General features: G+C 46.2%; 1 protein-coding gene across 3 annotated transcripts in view; it reads right to left on the reverse strand.

Moving 5' to 3' along the window:
• Positions 1–20,203, reverse strand: part of Sdk1 (sidekick cell adhesion molecule 1) — a 788,311-nt gene that overhangs the window by 201,994 nt on the left and 566,114 nt on the right. For 2 of the 3 annotated variants that reach the window (XM_048330089.1, XM_048330099.1), the window contains exons 8-13: positions 13,700–13,783; positions 10,071–10,265; positions 6,723–6,839; positions 5,486–5,653; positions 2,639–2,741; positions 189–365 (exon numbers count right to left, since the gene is read on the reverse strand). In XM_048330089.1, coding sequence (XP_048186046.1) covers positions 189–365; positions 2,639–2,741; positions 5,486–5,653; positions 6,723–6,839; positions 10,071–10,265; positions 13,700–13,783 — 844 coding nt within the window. Of the gene's footprint in view, positions 1–188; positions 366–2,638; positions 2,742–5,485; positions 5,654–6,722; positions 6,840–7,844; positions 8,027–10,070; positions 10,266–13,699; positions 13,784–20,203 lie in introns of those variants that run through there. The other variant, XM_048330108.1, reaches the window with a different exon arrangement.

Below are 20,203 nucleotides of genomic sequence, written 5' to 3' on the forward strand. Positions count from 1 at the left end.
CTGTACCAAGAGTAAAACCCGGAAAAAGGCTTGTCAATGTGCTAGGCTTTTCCTTCAGCATGCTGACCTCAGAATGGCTGACTTGAGACACAGAGTGGCCATCACATGTGCTAAGTGGCCATTGCCTGGAAAGGGGCCAGCGGAGTGCAGCAAGGCAGGCTGATGAGCAGCGTCCAGGTGGTACTCACATTACTTCTAGCCGGGCTGTTCTGGAATCATTGCCTCCTTCAGACAGAATCTCACAGGTATAGTCTCCGATGTCACCTGACCATGTCTGGCTAATGAGGAGGGATCCATCCTTCTCCACCACAATTCTAGAAGTGCCAGAAGGGGTGATGGCCACGTTGTCCTTCTTCCAGACATAGCTGTGGGCCAAGCACAGAGTCTTCGGTTATCATAGCTGCACGAATGGGTTCACCAGCTCTTTCTTTGCTGTTCAAAACATGCAATTGATGACCTTGTGATGTACTGAAGGTCATCGACAGAGGCTCTTTAAGACGGTGCCTTTTATGGGATGTGGAAAAGAAGAGAAACAAAAGCATCTAGATATCTTGTTCAGTGTAGGAAAGCAGATGCTGACATTATAACGGAACCATGGAGATGACTGGAAATACTGTGTAAGCTTGTGTCTTGGTGACAGGGACTCGCTGGGAAATGGTGTGTGCCTGTCACCCGTTTAACACTCTGGGGTGCAAAGGGATGCTCCCAAGGGACCAGGGGATACTTTCTACAGAGTAGGTAATGTTAGGTTAAAAATTCCCACAGTGGAGTTACCCAAGTCCATATAGACATATACACATATAGATAGAGAGATATGTGTATATATGTATGTATATGTGTGTATATATATATACATATATATAGATCCTATTTTGTAAGCAAATTCTGCAAAAATTCCACAATTTGATCAGCCCATCTGGAAGATGGTTCTTAAAGGTTGTATTTCTTCCTCATTTAATCTTTCTCCATGGCCATATTAGTACCTTTTCCACTATCAGATCAGTTGGGAGTCAGTTCAGTCTTTAGATGTCACTGGGCATGGCCACTACTTACTGCTAGGGAAGATGAAAATACTATTTTTATTTTCTTAAGATAATTTGATCAGAATTTCAAAATATATGGTTTTTGAAAGCCTTCATAGTCTCAGAGCACAAATATTTCCCACCTACTCATCTGAAATTACTTGGAAACAGGACAGGACTGATTCCTAGGAAAGGAAGGAATGATTTGTCATCTACAGCCTGGGGTCTCTGAGGCCGAGATAAGGTGGGATAATCCAGCTCCTTGTCAGGAAGGGGCCACCCACTTCATCACACTTAAGAAGCTACAAGCAGGGGCTGGGGATATGGCCTAGTGGCAAGAGTGCTTGCCTTGTATACATGAGGCCCTGGGTTCGATTCCCCAGCACCACATATACAGAAAACGGCCAGAAGTGGCACTGTGGCTCAAGTGGCAGAGTGCTAGCCTTGAGCAAAAAGAAGCCAGGGACAGTGCTCAGGCCCTGAGTTCAAGGCCCAGGACTGGCCAAAAAAAAAAAAAAAAAAGCTACAAGCAAACCACCCAGATCCAAGAGGATTCTTGGTGAGCTCTCAGAGAGCAGAAAACCAGTTATTTGGTCTTTCTTTGAAATCCTGCTTCAAATTATTTAGAATGAACAGATTCTTATTCTAGGCATGATACACATCTCCAGGTCAGGATCCAAGGACTCACTAGGTAATCTTTAGGTAATCCTACTACTTCCTGTTTATTACTTTTGTTTTGCAGTCAGTGGTCTATAATAAAACCAAACTTGTTTTTTTTTTTGTTTTTTTTTTTGAGTCCTTGAATGCCAGGTGGAGAAGTGACACCCACGATTTAGCAAACACCTGCTCGGGAGAGTGCATTACCAACTAACAATCACCCATGTCGCTGGAAGCAAAAGGCATCTTGGTTCACCTTTTTGGCTCACTGGGTGGGTGCCTCTGGAGCTAATAATATAGTGGCTGGATCTCTCTATCTCTTTCCAAGGCTGATTGGAAAAATCAAAAACTATTCTGTAAGTGCCACCCCGCAGACAAAACTCACCACTGAGTCCACCTGGCTGCACCCAGGCACTCGGCTGGAATACCAGCTGAGTGAGTCTTAGGGTCACCCTGTTCCCTTCTTTACATGTATTTTCCTCCAGCTCTGTGCCTTAGATAACTGCAGCTGCCCTTCCTCTCTGTGCAGGTCTCCCTTGCTCCCCAGTATGCAGAAAGCCATCATTGGAGCAGAGGAAAACCCCTTCTGAGCAGCGAAGAGCCCCAGTGTAAACACTGCTGAAATCCTATTCGATCCCTCTGGATTTTTCTCTCATTAAGTATCAGCCCTTGACAAGTACGTTTTACAGATAGTGTATTAACCTTGGCAGAAAAATCATGAAAAGCTGCATTGAAGTCATGAAGTGGAACATAGCTCACTGTAAATAATACATAAGACTGGAGTGGAAAATAGGATTCCTGTGATTAATGACGCAGCCCGTGACTGTAAGATGCCGTAATCGGGGATCTGCTGCTGAAATCAACGTCCCCCAAATTCTTCTTTCTCATCATAACTTCCCTTGGTAAGCTCATGGAATACTAATAAACAGCCCCAATGTATCAAAAGTGTTTAATCTGACCGGAGAGAGATCCGGGGGTCGTGAGTGGCTCCACAGTGCAGCGTGGCTGTGGTTCCCTTAATCACGACTTGGTCCTCAGGAGGGTGAACGATGGACGTTCGATCTGAAACAACACAAGCCACAGCTCAGATAAAATCACACATCTGAGAGAGTCTTTGCCCCTTAGGGGGACAATGAATTGGTCATCTGACATCAGAGCCTCCAAATTTTCTCTCATCTTGGCAAAATGAGTGTAAATGGAAGCACTCAGAAATAGTCAGGGGATTGAAAGCCAGCGTTTCCTGTCATAGCAAAGTTGGTTAACCAGCCCCTTCCGCCCCCCTGCCCAAAGTCGGGTCATCATCACCGCCCAAGAGAAAGCAAGAGGGAAAGGTCACCAGCTCCTAAGTTCTACAGTCTTGGCTAAAATTGAGACTCTTCCCCAAATAATCACAGCTGTAGCAATTTCTTATTCACAGAGCACTTTGAGACTTTGCGAAGTGAAAAGTGCTTTTAAGAATGTTAACTTGTTTCAACAATCTGTAAAGGCTGTTTGAAATTAATCAGTCATATTAATAATAATAACTATTATCATTGTCATCATTATTTTGTCAGTCATGGGGCTTGTACTCAGGGCCTGGGCACTGTCCCTGAGCTCTTTTGCTCAAGCCTAGCACTCTACCACGTTGAGCCACATCACCACTTCCTATTTTCTGGTGATAAATTAGAGGTAATGGTCTATCCTGCCCAGGCTAGCTTTGAACCCTGATCCTCAGATCTCAGCCTCCTGAGTAGGTAGGATTATGGGAATAAGCCACAATCACCTGGCTTATTAAATATTATTAGGTACGTGGTAATATTTATCACTCCTGAGTCCCATGAATGAAAACTGTGATCTTCAGGAACACTTTGAGTTGCCCGAGACCCCACAGCAGTAAGAGGCAGTGTATGTTAGCTTTTCTTAGCCCTGCAGCCCCCGGGCTCCATAGCTGTGGCTGACAATGGCAGCCTCCCTGCAGGCTGGCAGCGGGATACATGTCCCTCTGAGAAGCAAGCACATCAAACTTGTATTGAATAATTCCATCCACTTACAGAAGACAAAGATGTGGAAGAGGTAGAACCTGGGCACTATATATGCCTGTGAATCAGTAAAGACTGAAAGTAATGCTCCTTGTTAAGTTGGTTATTTTGATAAATAATAATCTTTGAGGTAAAACAGTTCTATTAACTGGAGGGATTATATCATTTTTCAGGATAGATAGTTTATACTGGAGCAAATAGGTTAAAATTTAACTGTATAGTATTTGCATTTAGGTTTTAAAGAAAAGAATCTGTAGAGAAATCTATGCAATATATAATTTGTCCAGATTCATTTTCACTTGGGGAAAGGAGTTCTGAAGTATCTCTAAAGCAGTTTTTACTCATCAATTGAAAGTCCTCCAAAGAGAACTATTGGGAAAGTATGGTGTGTGATGGTGGAAAAGAAAAGCTCCCTCAGTTTTTGGAGGGAATAACTTTAAAAATACTTAAATGGTTAGGTTTACTTGGTGCAGTTAAGAATTAAACTTGTCAATTTTAACATTGCTGTTACATCTGAAATAAACTTATGTGATGTTCTGGTAAAAAAAAAAAAAGAAGCAAGCGCAGAGCCCAGAACTCGGGAGTCATGCTCTCAGTTCAAGACACAGCAGGAAAACATTTGAGTTTTATTTTCCTTTCCTATGGAAAGTACACTATTACCAGGAACATTTCTGTAGATGACAATAGGTCAAGCAGGTTGAAAATGCTCCCAGAGCCACCCTGGTGGTCTACAACTAGAGTGGTTTTAATTTTGAATCTTAGAAGACCTACAAAACTTTCTGGGGTGTAGTCTATAGGAATATATACTTCTCTTTTCCACACCCTTTTAAATGTATAACCAGTTCACTTTCATGATAAGTCATGGTAAGTTCCAACTGCCAAATAGAACAAAACATGTTTTTTAGTTATTGCCAATGTGTAGTACTTTCAGACTCCCAAAGCTTTTAGAATACCTCATAAATTAGACAGGGGTCCTTTATCAAAGTGGACACCAATGATATGCAGAGAATGAAAAAAAAACACAACAAATTGGAACTAAGGCATAATGATGTCTCCCTCACAAGTCACTCACTCAAGCAAGTTAAAACTCTCTTCTCATCAGCTAGCCTTATGAAAACCTATCACTGAGCACTAGCCACTGTCTTTTGAGCTATGTGCTTTTCTAATAATTGGGCAAGATGAGGGGGTCTGTGTACTTTGTAGCTGGAGCTGAGGAGGAGTACTTGGTACTACAACCCTACAATTTATTCTGCGGTCCAGAAACCAGCATCCTAACATAAGGATGATAAAAGCTGAAGAAACAATAAAGACTTTCTTCCAGTTGACTTCTAATACACAAGAAGCATTCATATTTAATGTATCAGAAGTGTAGTTTGAACCTAAGGTAGTACAGAGAAAAATACTTTTTTAAGCATTTTAATTCTTGATTTAGTTTACTTAGCAAACACTCTGAAATTAGCTAACATCAGCAATTTTGGCAATTTTGTTATTTGAGTCAATTGGGTGTAATATCTCTACTGACTTGAAAAAGTCAATCTTATCTCTCCTGGGCGGGGGGAGAGGGGGAGGGGGGAACAAAACCAACCCACGAAATCTTTAAATACATCCTCTAATTACTATTTAAGAAACTGAAAAATTAATTGCTCAATAGATTTCTATAACTCATCTATAGAAAAAACAATCATCTTCTTGATAAAGTGAGAAAGTCCCAGAACACGCTGACAGCCCCTGGGGCACAGATGGACCGAGATGGCTGGGCTGCCCCTGCTCAGCCTTGGTGGCCCTTACTCCACACAGTGAGCGCTGCTGATGCGTCTAGGGAGCCCTCTGTGTTGGCTGCGTAGCAGGTGTAGTTGCCGGCGTCCTGGATGAAAGCAGGGGTGATCTGCAGGCCTCCAGATTCCAGTAGCATAAACCTAGGGATCCGGACAGAGCCGCTGGCCAGAATATGGTTCCCTGAAGACCGGAAGAGAAGCAGGAACATTAAAGCCAGAACCCATGAAAGAAGAGGAAGAAATGACTTACAGCAGCAACAAGAACATAACAGTCAGAAACAAAGAAAATGCTATAGTTAAAAAAGAACCCAAGTGTTTCCTTAGTGTTACTTAGAATACCAGAAATCCAGACCATGCCAATTGTCTCATATTGAGCTATTTGGTTTAAAAAAAATGTGGCCTGTGTAGAGGATCACTATCTTTTGACAACTTTTTTTTATGTTTCTTGGAATTTATTGCATATGGAAATGTTCTATAGAAGGCTACTATTATGTTTATACTCAGGACAGAAAAAACAAGACTTGAGATCAGCACCACCGTTGACTACTGCTATGCCTCGCTTTCTACAAGACTTCCACCTCTGTGATGGAGAAGCTACTACGCAGCTTTCTGGTAGCATAGACCAGATGTGGATTCTTCCATTCCCCTGGATCAATGGCTCTTCCAGCTGTGAGAAGGAACATACCTCAGCACAGAGCCCTGCCTCAGGCTCAGTGCTGTGGGCGAGGCGTGTGTGAACATGTGCATCTAACTTGCAGAAGGGGCTTAAGACTACAAAGACAGCTTGTGGTGCAACACTGTTCTTCCCAGGAATTGGAAACATGGTTGGACTGAAGCTCCACAGATCAAACTGGAGGGGAGTGTGAAATGGTGCTATACTATAAGTACCTTCATGAAAAAGAAAAGAGAAGACTAGATTTTTAGATTTTGAATAGTATAAGGAAGAAATCCTTTTTTCCACACGTGGGAAAATGGAGCATAAGCAGAATTGCTCCATGTCCGATAGTTAATATTTAAGGAGGCCCAGTGGGTGGAAGGCACTCCCTGAAGGCTTAGAGGCGAGCGACATTTGCATAATTGTTATTACTTTTTAATGTCTGCTTCCTATCTTGGAAGTTGGGTCTTGCTCACCCGGTCGGCCCTTGTACCCCTGGCATCTCATCTAGCATGAGTGGATGAACATGGCACAACAAAACACAATGGTGTTTTTTACATCGGCCACACTGCTACAGAAAGCGGGAGCCACCTGCCTCTCTTCCAAGTGATGGCGGGTTTGGGGGCTCCAGACACCTCACATCTCAGAACGGCTGTCATCCCGTCAGTCACTGTAGTGTCGGCTGGACGCTGGGTGAAGGCTGGGGCGATATCTGCGGAGGAGAGTTCACAGTGCATGGTCAATGATGGCCCCGAGGGTGCAGGGCACCCGCAGGAGATCTGCTGGGGCTTCCTGGACTCTGTCACAGAGATGATATAGCAGTAAGAGCTGAAAACCTTTTGGGGGTGCTCATGACCCTCCATAATTTATCTCCTAGGAGTTTCCTATCTTTGCAAGTAGAGAGAAATTGTATACATGCCTGCAAAGGGCAGGGGTCTCGAAAGACTAATTTTAGGTAAATGCTAAAGACACTTATTTAGATGATGATGATGAAGATGATGATGATGATACCCTGCTTTGGTTGTCCAAACAAAAGAAAAGACTAGTTCTGAGTACAAGCCAGGAAATATTAACACTGAACACTGAACTAAAGAGGATCCCTGGCCTCACTGAGGACCACTTTCCTGGGGTCTGGGGCTTCTCCCTCATTCGGACCGAGATGGTGAGGCTCCATGGAGGCCCTCTAGGGAGTGCAGATGGCTGTGAGAGTTTGCCTGACCCTTCTTGCCTGATTCCCCTGGTACCAAATCCCACTGGCAACACTACTGTAGCAGGGGTCACTGTGCCCACATCTCATGGGAAACCGCTAGGGGAGAAGTGGGCAGATCCCAGGAGACCATGGTGCAGTGGCAGCCAGTTTCTTCACCCAGCAGCAAGCCTCACAAGCCTCAGGCGGCCCTGTTCCACACCCCCGCCCCCCAGCCCAAGCCCCCGGTTTCTCACATCCCAGGTGTGTTTAGTACAACCAGGACTACCTGCATGCTGCAGGGACCTCCTAGCTGGTCTCAAGAGCATCTGCCCAACTGACTACACACAAGGCCCCTGGCCTGCCGGTGCTTCTGAAAGCAAGAGTGACCTTACCCCTCAGACAACTGGGGCTTCCAGACTGCTGGCTCCTACATGTCCCCTGCTTGTCTCCTACTTCAGCTGCCTTGTTTGTCACAAGCTCCCCTCCCCTTTCCTCAAGGCACTTGCAGTCCCAACCCCATCCCATTTCCTTCTGGTCTCAGTGTGATCTCAGTGAGACCCTCCACACCAGCACTCTGTGCTCACATCACCTCTAGGGCACCCTTCAGCCAAGGGCTGCTCTTCCATCCTTCCTTTCTCCCCAGCCCCTGTCCCTGGGGCACAGCGCCTCATCCTTTTCCTCACAGCTGTGCCCCAAAAGCCTAGCCAGATACTCAGTAGCCATTTTCTATGTGAATGATTAAACAATCTTTTTTTCTTAATTTTTTCTAAAGGTAGTTTAATATAACCAACCGACTGAAATAAAAAAACAAACAAACACCTATTCTGCAATACTCTGTGCGCTTAAAAATAGTTGAGTATTGTCCCGGTGATCAGTTTAAAGACACACTTCCATTGGAATGTCTAATCGGGTCCTCCAGCGATCCCTGTGAGCAGTCTGGGTTGGCGTCCACATGAACAGATAAGAAAACTGAGACAGAAAGTAACTTAATGAGCACTCAGACCAACTCACCTCCCAGTTCCAGGGTCTCTTTTCCCTAGAGGGGCTTGGCAAATCACCAGTAGTGGGCCAAATCCAGACTTCCCTATTTTCATGAAGTTTTACTGAAGCTGGGCACTGGTGACTCACTCCTGAAATTGTAGCTACTCAGGAGGCGGAGATCCAAGGATTGCAATTTGAAGCCATCCTGGGCAGGAAAGTCTGTGAGACCCTTATCTCCAATTAATTACCAAAAAGCTGGAAGTGAAGCTGTGGCTCAGTGGTAGAGCACTAAACCTCCACTACCACTGTATCACATCTGAGTACCCTGGATACTGTTTATATGGGTATTAGAACTGGGGAAGGGAGAGGGAATACCAAAATCAAGAGACAAGAACAAAAAGACAAACCCTTCGAAGAGCAGCACTTATAAAACCATTTGGTGTAAACCAACTACACAACTCTTGGGGGGAGAGGGAAAGGGGAGGGGGGAGGGGGGAAATAAAGGAGGAGGTAACAAGTAGAACAAGAAATGTACTGACTGCCTTTCATATGAATCTATAACCCCTCTGTACCACACTTTGACAATAAAGAAAAAAAAAAGCCAAGGGACATTGTCCAGGCCCTGAGTTCACTCCCTAGGACAGGCACACACACACTGTTTTTTTTTTTTTTTGTATCACAGTCACACCTCTTCTCTGTTGCAACTTCTCTGCTAGTGCAGCAGAGCTGACTCTGACTGGCTGTGACAGAAACCACATCCTGCACAGCCTTAAACACTTTACAGAGAAAAATTAATTCCCTGGCCCATCCTTGTTGCGGGAGAATCCTGGCCATGATTGCAAGGTAGGCTTTAAATATTTCGAATCGATCACAACCTAGTTTCTTGTGTGAGCAGCTAATATTATTTCTACAGTTCGAAGTAATTTCAGTTTCCTGTGTTCCAAAGTACAGGGCAAATTTGACCCTTGAGCAAGGGTCAAGAGAGTGACCTCCCCCCTAGTTTAAGTGTGTCCATTTTAGGAACATGTCCAGTCCCTGCCCCAACTCTGGCGGGTGGGAGCTGTGGGCCATGAGCACAGCCCCTCTTTCCACTCTTCCCAGCGGCTCTCACTCACACCTACGACATCGGCACTTCGCTTTCAAAAGGGCAAGCATGAAAGGTATAATTCCATAATCACTAAATTCTAGTTCATTTTAGAAGAACAATATTACGACTATGGGAGATTAAAAAGAAAACCCACAGATAGAATGAAAACCTTTACTTTTATTTTATTTTTCAAAGACAGAGTGCCAAGGTATTTCTGTTAATGGGATAATAAAAGAAACTCACAAAAGAACTATAATCGTTCAATAAAACTAAAATAGAGAATGAATATTAAAAATGGGGAAAAGATCAAAAGGAAAAGATTAGGAAGGAGCTGTTCACTCGACAATACTTCCAATTCTGTCTAGAAAAGTAGGGCCTGTTTTTTCCTATTACTCCTTTACAGAGAGGAATTTCATGGCTCAGTTCAGGACACAGCAAGGCTCATAGGAGCAAGGAGGCCTCAGCAAGGTGCCTGTCCCTCCTGGCTTCAGCAGTTCCCTATGGGACCCAAGGCCGTTGAGGTGTGCCCTATATGGCCCTTCTTGGTGGGTCACCTCTGGACATATGGCCCAATGGCTCCTCCAAACAGAAGTGCTGCTACTGGTATGTGCTTGTGTCTATATGTGTGCATGGAGGGAAAGCTCTGCCCCATCCAGAAGACTGCTTTTTTTCACAGTGGTACTCACTGGTCACATCCAGGTAGGTGTGGGTCTGGATCTCTCCACCTTCATTACTGGCAAAGCACTGGAAGATTCCAGAGTCTTCTGGATGTAGCTTCTGAATGCGCAGGCCTCCACTGGACAGCACTCGGTAGCGAGGGTTCTGGAGCTTGCTGATGGGAACGGCATCTTTGTACCACTGGAGGGTGGGAACAGGGACCCCTAGGGAGGAGTAGAGGTAAATAGGCATTAAAAAATTCAAGGTGCTGGGAAGGTGGCCTAATGGTAGCGTGCTTGCCTAGCATGCATGAAGCCCTGGGTTTGATTCCTCAGTACCACATACACACACACAAAAATGGAAGTGGCGCTGTGGCTCAAGTGGTAAAGTGCTAGCCTTGAGCAAAAAGAAGCTCAGGGACAGCGCCCAGGCCCTGAGTCCAAGCCCCAAGACTGGCAATAAATAAATAAATAAATAAATAAATCCAAGACTTCCTTATATGAAGACCACGACGAAACCATTTCAAAGGCTAACATGGCAGTATCCTTTCAGGCACCCTGTAAGGATTCATTTTTCTCCTCTTCTAAGAAGATACCAATATAGAGTGGCACTACAGCAGAGACCAGGGAGAATGCTGAGGCTGCATGGGTTTCTGTTCTTGTTTGGACTGTGACTGACCTTGCAGTTCCAAAGGAGATGAAGGGCTGGAATTCTGCCTGGCTGTGAGGAGGACAGGCGGGGAGTGGACACATCCCGGGTTTGCCCTTGCTAGCTGCCTCCTGTGGACAGAGCACTTCACCTTTGTCTCTGTTCCCCCACACAAGTAAGGAAGTGCTAACTGTGACCTCAAAGGCTGGGCAGAGTTGGTCCACTTCCACATAAACTCTTGTCCAGCACACAGTGAGTGTTCCCTGCTAAGCCTCACTATGCATTAGCACAACCAAGAGTCAGTCATCTTTCAATGTCTTCCATTTGAGGAGTTGATACCGCCAACCCTTAGGGAGTCTATTAGAAGTAACTGGCACATGAGATGCGTTGCCTATAGTTCCTGGGAACCACAGGAGGTCCACAGGGCCCAGAGCAGAAGAAGCAGCTGGGGAGAGGCTACTCTCTTCCAAGAACATGGAGAAGGATTTCTGCTAGGGTAACTGACTATAAATAGAGGACATCTAAGAAGGTCAAAGCCATCCAAGGAGAGTGGACTGAGCAGGCTAGAAAGACTCCACACAGAGCAGACAAGTGCACGTAAGATGAAGTCCAAGAATCCCACAGAATTGGGAAGTAAGGAAGTACTTACACTTGATTCTAGATCTCTGATGATTCTATGCCTCACTTTCCCTAAATGTATAGCTTTATAAATGTATATATTGTATAATATTATGTGATATATACTATAATATAAAATGTTTTGAGATAGGGTTTATAGGCTGGCCTAGGATTCACTATATAACCCAGGCAGGCCTTGCACTCTCAATCATCTACCCTCAGCTGCCCAAGTGCTGGAATGTAGGTATGTACCACCATGTCTGGGAAAGAAATTAAAACCATACCCTGCCATGAGTCAGTGGAAGGTCCACCCATATCCTTTCATTCTAGATGCTATGTAGGTCGGAGCAAGATGTCCACTTTAATAAATAAAGTTAATGTCATGGATATCTCAAGATAATGTGTTCTCAGATTCTGTTCTCTGCCTTAATTATGTTTCCTGTCACCTTTCATTAAATCAGGAAATAAAAAAAAATCCATTTCAAGGTAAAAGCATAACCAATTCATGTAAAATCTCCTAATGGCAATTACATGATGTAGTTTCCAAAAAAGAGTCCCCATTTTGCATGCTGCTGGAATTTCATTGTCAAAATTAAAAGAAAGTAGTAAATTATAAGACAGTAATGCTGCACTGGAAGACATGTTCAATATACATTTACAAGTCTATGCTTAACTAGCAGTTTACCCTGAAGAAATCAGCCAAAGAAAAGAGCTCTCTCGTCAAAGGAAGAGTGTTGTTTATTGAAAAGTAATTGTGAGGGCTGGGGAAACTGGGGCTGTTTCTATTGGAGAGCGATCAAATGTCATGATCAGTCTGTCTGTCCACTCCCATTTCTGAAATCTCAGTATCCTATTTCACAGTGCCGCACTCAACAGGGCTTCCTTCAGAAGTGAGCATTTCTGTGAAACACCTGGAAGGAAAGTTACCCATCCTCTGCAGCTACGTGGGTACAGCCAGGTCTGCAGGAAGCAACCATGGTGAGGTGACCAGGAGCTGGGACCAGAGCAATGGAGGACACAGTCCCTGGAAGGAGCGGCTGCTCACCAGGTGGAAAGGACTTTTGGTGAGAGGTTGTTCTCTGCCTTTACCAGCAATGCTGCCCAAGAAGAAAGTGGCATGCACGCAAGGGCACCCACTGCTGAATGGGACCAGTTCTGAGCCCCAGGGCCTCACATTCAGGCAGAAGCCATGTAACCCAGTAGGAAGAAGTGCCTTGGTAGCTGATGGCTTGGGGTTTAGATCTTGTCTCCATGACCTTGGACCCCAGTACTCAACAATCAGCTCTTCTTAAATGCCAGGTTCCTTGCTGATGTTACAAGATGTACCGCACTTGATCTTTGCAGTTCTAAGCACCTGGATTCACTTTGCGTTCTAGGCAAGGTTTCCAAAATGCTTGTCTTGTGGAGCTGTGAGGAAGTTTTCAGAATTGGGAATAAACTTGACCTTTCCTGCAAGCTCTTAGGGGGTTGGTTTTAAAAAAATACACTCTCAAGATGCAAGGTGTGAGCTGGGAGTCAGTGGCTCATGCTACTGCTGCTCAGGAGGCTGAGATCTGAGGATCACAGTTGGAAGCCAGTCCAGGCAGGACAGTCCATGAGAATCTTATCTCTAATTAATCAGCAAAAGCTGGAAGTGCAGCTATGACTCAAGTGGTAGAGTGCTAGCCTTGAGCAAAAAAGCTAAGGGACAGTACCCAGGACCTGAGTTCAAGCTCCAGGACCAGCACAAACCAACAATAGCAACGACAAATCTACCCTTAAGCTGCTAGGCCCAAATTAACAGGAGGAAGCTTTCTACTTACATCAGTTTTGTTAATGAATTGCCTTGCAGCACAATCTCCATGGAGAGTGCGTGCGTGTGTGCGTGTGTGCGTGTGTGTGTGTGTGTGTGTGTGTGTGTGTGTTGCTTGACAGCTAGAGATAAAGGCATTGGGCACAAGTGAGGCACCAGGAGTCTTAGAACTGACCTGATTAACAGAGGAAGCTGGCCTGAAGTTAAAAGGCAGACAAGTAGGAAAAGTTACTATTCTATAACTTTACAAACTATCTCTCCAGGATGAACGTGGCTGCCGGTCCTCATGGAGTGGCTGGTAACAAGTTTTCTGTGTGTTCCTTGCTCTGTGGAGCTGGAACTTTTGAGGGGAGCTGTCATTCTGGGTGTTTGGGACTCAGGAGATGGAGCCTTCCTTCTTTTCCCTTCCTCCCTTGGGGTAAACGTGAGCATTGCTGATTTATAGACTTGAGGTAAGAGCTCAGAAAGATCCAGCACTTTTCCCAAGCTCACAGGCCTGGGTTCCTCAGTTCCCCTGCCCCTGGAGGGACGTCTTGCCTTGGACATGGTCTCTGCTACTCCTCCACATCACTGCTCCTGTATAGTACCTTCCATACTCACCCATGGCTTGACACGCAATGTCCACAGTTTCTTCCACTTCAACCAAAATCCGACTCTCAGGCTCAGCAGTGAAATATGGTGGCTCTTTAAACAAGGAAAAGAAAAGGATGGACCCTAAGTAAAAGAAGGATCAGACAAAGGCCACAACAACCTAACATAATTGGAGCTAGTTCCTTTCAAAATAGTTCCCCAAACTTCATTAGTGGCTCTCTCTCTCTCTCTCTCTCTCTCTCTCTCTCTCTCTCTCTCTCTCTCTCTCTCTCTCTCTCATACACACACACACACACACACACACTTGGAATTCATGAGCAGCAGGAAAGGCAGTTTATATTCTAAGGTTTGCAGAAAGCAAATTACTACTCATGGCGAGGGCTACTTTTCAGTTTATGGGCTTGAATCATGGAATATCTTAATTCATATTTTAGAAGGACCATCCCAAGAGGTTCATAAAGGTTTATATTTACAGCATAGTGTTTTATAGGCTAGTTTGCTTCAGTATCTAAACACTGACTCCCAAAGTCTGTCAAATACAGTACCCTAGCCAGGCGCCTGGCCTGTATCACTAAGCAATGTAGCTTATTAATATAGTTTTTAAAGTCTTAGCAATTCTTATCTGAAATAGATTTAATACTTCAGTGGAGTGTAAAATAATTGTAAAGGGAGGGGTGGGCAGCGGAGGGGGGCTCCAGCTATCTTTGGCAGCAAAGGCAACTCCCTGACACTTGGTTGTCTGAGCTCTCCTCTCGCCTGTGCAACAAAAATACTGGTTGTATTAAACAATGAATTTCCTCTTAGAGTGAATTGCAATCTTTCAGTTTATTCAGCAGAAATTCAGCAGAGGCATGGCTGGGTTCAAGAGTATTAAGGTAGTAGTGATTTCATTATCATGATAACAAAAGGCCCTTCTATTCACTTTCTGTGTGGTAATTAATTTCTGAGGACTGTCTTCCAGAGTGGCTTATTTTTATTGAAATGGTGTTGAATGTGGATAATATAGCTCTGGCATGCTTCCTATATTGACTGTATCTTTAAAACAGGGTGGGCCCTAAAAAGAGGAAAGAGGAGTGAAAATGTAGCACTTCAAAGAAATGATTAAGGAGAAAAGGCTGAAGGGTTCTGAATGGAGGCAAAGTTGGGTATCAATTCTGCAATTACCTGGACCACTCGAGCAGAAACAATCTGCCTGAATTACTTCCCCCTCCCACTGGCTGTGGCAATGGCTGAGAATTTGCTAGATGGGAATAGAATACTCGGCTTGTTATGTGCATAGACCAGGTCCAGAGAAATGCATACACGAATATTGCCCGTCTAGGCATGTCTCATCAATCACAATGATAGCAGCATTAGTTACATCCTAACTACCCCTTGGCTACCTGCCCCCCTCTGGTCAAGGCCCTGGTGCAAAGGTCATGGCCCAGATTCATGGATGCGGAAGCCAATGTCAACTGCCATGACCTGAAGAAAGAGAAGGGAGGGAAAAGGGCACTTGGTCAAGTCCAGCATCAACACCTGCTTATGATTACTTACAGTTTCCATTTCCTTACTCCCAGGGTGTGTTTTCAGATAAGAGTAGAGTCCAATTCGGAAGATAAAAATAATACAGAAAGCTCTCATGTGCTTTGCCCTCAGTCTTCCCCCGTGGCAATATTCTAAAGCGTTATAATGCAACGTCTGGACTTTGACATGGATGAGGTCATGCGAGTTTATCCATGGATCCCTTGGTTTCTGCCTCTATGTGTGCATTTACATCTGTGCACTGTTATCACACATGTGGGCTCTTGGGTCTGCACCACAGGGAGTCATGGAATGGGCTCATGGTCACGAGGATATTGTCCACCCCTGCCACTCAGCCCCTCAGCTCCCAGCAACCCTTGATCTGGTCTCTGGCTTCTATAAGGTTTTCATTCCTGGAAGGGTTGAGTGAGTGGTCATACAGCACGTCCCTTTTGAAACTGGATTCTTTTCATCAGTATAATTCCCTTGAGAGTCATCATAAATTTGCACTTGTGAGAAGTTGGCACTTTCAGGGGGCACCACAGGGGGCACGAAAGATGCCAAGGGAAGGAGAGGGTCACAGCAGATGCAAGGAGTCCACAGAGTGGCCACGGGGCTGGGACTGGCGCTAGGAGCTCCTCCCGAGAACCATCACCCTGCCCCAACCAGGCTCCAGGTGCAGCTTCCCCTCCCTGCCCTCTGCAGCACCTGGCAGAGCAAGCTGGTTCAGAGCCATGCCCTTCCCTGACCTTGAAAGCCTGCCAAGTAGCCAAGCCTGCAGACTAAGCTCTATACTCCCTCTGCACACAGGGCATGACCGCATGCTGCCAGACCTACACACTAACCATGCAGGTGAAAGGTCTTCCTCCCCATCCTTCCTGACTGCTTGTTATCCCACAGTGTGCTAGGGCCCACCTGCCATGAAGACTACTAACCACACCATGAGGGAGGATCCACAGAGGAGCTGGGCTGGGCCCCCAACCTCTTGAAGCACTTCAGAAAGCAAGAGGGTGAGCGCGTGTCTTAGCAGATAAGCCACATTTCTAGAATGGGTGTGTAGCCAATGCAGTCCCACACTGGACTGTTAAAAATTGATCACAGCTGTGGCCAGTAGTTGGAGACCGAGACAGAAACTTCTCTTTTGAAATAGTATGAAGACACGAGGAAAAGGTTCTTGTGCCCTGTGTAACATCAGAGTTAAGATAAAGCCATTATAGGCCACTGTCCTCCAGACATAATGCCACTGTCCTCCAGTGGCATAAGCCACTGGCTCTGCAGTCTCAGAACCAGAGGTGGTGCCCCTCCCAGGTGGCCCCAAATCGGGGCCTCTAGAACCCCCACTCTTCAGCAGGTCAGGGTGACAGAGTGGGTTCTGCCCTGATGGGGCAGCCTTACTGGAGATGGCCTGTGTGCAATACTGGTTGGTCATGTTCTTCCATCCCAGCACTGAGTGGTGGCTTCTGTCTGAACTCTAGGGCTTGTTGTCTCCCCCTCCTTCCCGAGGCCCCTTTCCGGGAGCAGCAGGTCCTGGGCTATGCACTTGGAGGTGGCTACTGACTGTACCTGCACAGAGCTGCCTGGTAGACAGAGCTGTCCCCAAGGTTGTCCACCCATGAGTCCTGGAGCCTGTGAGAATGCTTGCATGTGACTTTAGGTCATCAATCTTAAAACACAGAGACTGAGGGACAATGTGGATTGACTGGGTGGATCTATTCTAATCACAGGAGAAAGGGGAGAGCTCTTTCTCCCTGGAAACAGGAGAGGCAGAGGGAGAAGAGAAGGGAAGAGGAAGGAGAGGACGGAGGAGAGAAAGAGAAAGGAGGACAGAAGGGGAAGGAACTGTAGTCTGGGATATGAACATTTACAAGCTGCTCAGTTTCAGCTCTACATGACTTGGGAGTAAATCACAAAATTGCTCGTCAAGCTTAGTACCAGCATTTAAAAAAGAGCAAAAACATAGAAAATAGAGAAATGAGATTAGAACAGCTTTGTGATGTTTAGTGCTAGTTCTCCGTACGTTGCTCTCACCCTTGTGTTTCAGAGAGAAAGGGCAGGTGTGCCACGTGTGCATGCTCAGGGGCACAGGTGAGGGTGGCCTCGGTGATGCAGTGGTGCAACAATTAGAGCAGGATGCGTGTGTCCAGAGGAAGATACGCACACTGCACCCCCAATTTAAGATGCCAAGGGGAAGGTGGCCTCCTCATCACATTCATCCCCAAGGAAGAAACAGCGCTCCCACGGACCACGAGACACACCCTGATCTGATTTCAGGGTCATGTGAACTGATAAATGGGAACCAGCCAGTGCCATGTGATGGGTGTTACAACCGGGTCGTGGCAGCAGCAGACGCAGCTATGGTTTTCATACTTCACCAAATCTCCACTATGCAAGAGGTGTGAAGCTTTCTTTACACCTTCCCCATGCTGGGGAAGTAGAAACCAAGGCCAACAGAGGCGGTGATGCTTGTTCAAGCTGGTGAATGGTACAGGTAAACAACCCAAAGCCACACCTCTGCTTCATGCCATGCTCCCCGCAAGTGTCCTGAATGCCGCGGCACACAGCCAGTGGCGACTGCAGAAAGGCGTCTGTGAGGGCTCAGGCAGTGCTCCGCAGGCCTGGGGGCCATCATCCCTGTACAGCCGGGTGAGCAAGTCTAGGCCTGCCTCCCCAAAGCAGCCCTACACAAGGCCCAAAGGCAGTAGGGAAGGCAGGAGGTGAAGGAAGCACCTCCACAGGCCAGCTGATACCAAGGCAGCTCCAGCTGTGGGCAACTGGCACCTCTTCAGCTTGGCATGCAAGCTCATAAAAGAGCCCCACTATCAGAGGCAAAAGAATATCAGAGCTGATGGGGCAGTGCTGCTCCCTGTATCCATCCCTGGCATTCCTGCTTGCTATGGTGGAAGAGAGGGCTCATGTGGTGGAAGGGTGCTGGTACAGGGAGAGGTCACAGGGGGCAGGGGCTGGCCTGTAATGGCCGTGATGTGTGAGATTGGGAACTGTCCTCCTAGAGGCAGCAGGGCAGGGCAGGGCAGGAGAGAGGGTCTGTCCAGGACCCAGCAGCACAACCAAGCTGTGAGGAGGTGGGGGTCAAGAGCCACAAGGCCACGCACGAGGCCACGCCTGGAGCCTGCTGACTGTGCAGAGTAGGGTGCCAGGTGTCATCAGTGGGCAGCACACTGCTCGGACCAGAGCTCAGAGCTCCTGTCTCAACCTCAGAAATTGAGCGATCCAGCGGCGAGGATGACAGGTGGAGTAAACAGCCGCTGCCGGTCTGTCTTGTCTCATCAGTGTGAGATAAAAAGTAATTGGGAGCCAATTTGTTTCTGTTTTCTTTCATCTGCATGCTCATATCATAGTAGTTTCCCGTTTCTGCCCACAACAGCCCAGTGAGAAGGACTGTGGGTCTCCAGTGTGTGTGTGTGTGTGTGTGTGTGTGTGTGTGTGTGTGTATACGTGTGTGTGTGTGTGTGCGTGTTACTGATAATTGAATCAGGACCTTGCATTTGCTAGGCAAGCATTCTACCACTTGAGCCAGGACCCCAGAACTTTCCGCTTTAGTTATTTTTCAGAATGCATGTACGGGGCTGGCTTCAGACTACAGTCCTTCTATCCTTGCCTCTCAAGTAGTTGAGACTACAGGCATGAGTCACTACACCAGGCTCCACAAAGGGGACTTACATAAGCATTATGAAAAAGTAAAGTGTGCTTAGGTACCTTGCCATAAGAGCACAGAGAGGAGGGACCTGCAGAACACCAAACCGATTTGCTTTTTTTTTTTTTTTTTTTTTGGCCAGTCCTGGGGCTTGGACTCAGGGCCGGAGCACTGTCCCTGGCTTCTTGCTCAAGGCTAGCGCTCTGCCACTTGAGCCACAGCGCCACTTCTGGCCATTTTCTGTATATGTGGTGCTGGGGAATCGAACCCAGGGCCTCATGTATACGGGGCAAGCACTCTTGCCACTAGGCCATATCCCCAGCCCCCCGATTTGCTTTTGAATTCTGGTATACATGCAAGAGCAAAGTTCACATGATAGATTTAAATACTTTAAAATGGAATTATGATGGAAACAAACATCCTAGTTTACAGGGAGATGAATTTCCTCTCTTGTTTAAATTACCTGAAAATATGTGAACACAATATAGGCCTGTCTACTAGAGATTTACACATCACAAATTTTAATTTCGGCTCGATCTATAATGTGCTGTGTTCATATAGCTGTAGATCAGCCTTGATGGAAGTCTCTGCAGAGACTGGCACGGAACATTTACATTCACAATGAACACGCCACCACTAGGCAGGCGGTGGGAGGAGCGCTCTGAGCCCCATGGTGAGGTCAGCTGTGATTTGCTACCCTGAGCTTCTGCTCTCGTTCCAATGCTACACCTACACCTCTTCCAGAGAGCCTATAGGTGTGCGATGCCAAGCATTTAGCAGAGTTGCACACTGGGGGCTCCTGGTTAAAGGAGGCGAAGCCATTTGAGGGAAGGAGCAGCCCTTGGCAACTCTTGCTAGAACCTATGAGCTATTTTTTTGGCCAAGTGGCAAACTGGCATAATGTATCTAGGCTTCCTCCTATTTTCATCTTCCTCTCTCCCAGAGTAGCTCTTCCGGCCCGGAGCTGGCCTGACCTCTAAGGTCCTCACTTAGCGATGGCTATTCTGAGGAGCTCAGGTCATCAGGACAGTAACACACACACACATACACACACACACACACACACACACAGCACATGTGTATGTGTGTGAGCATGCAACTGGGCCTAAACCAGGGAAAAATGAAAAGAAATAAAATAAAGAATAAAGGGACTTGTCCAACAACTTAATGTGGCTGGTTCAGGATCTGAAAATGAATTTTTACATTTCCCTGCATCTGGGTAAAGAGCACTTCTCTTTTTATCCTCCAGCATTAGAGTGAGGCGACTCCAAAGGGTTCAATGTTACCTTCCCAGGTCTTCCCTGGTTAATAATGTAGCCCAATATCTTTGATCTCATTGTTCAGTGGAGCCAAAGGGA

The sequence above is a fragment of the Perognathus longimembris genome, chromosome 1, assembly GCF_023159225.1.
Source record: "Perognathus longimembris pacificus isolate PPM17 chromosome 1, ASM2315922v1, whole genome shotgun sequence".
In the NCBI taxonomy this organism is placed as follows: domain Eukaryota; kingdom Metazoa; phylum Chordata; class Mammalia; order Rodentia; family Heteromyidae; genus Perognathus; species Perognathus longimembris.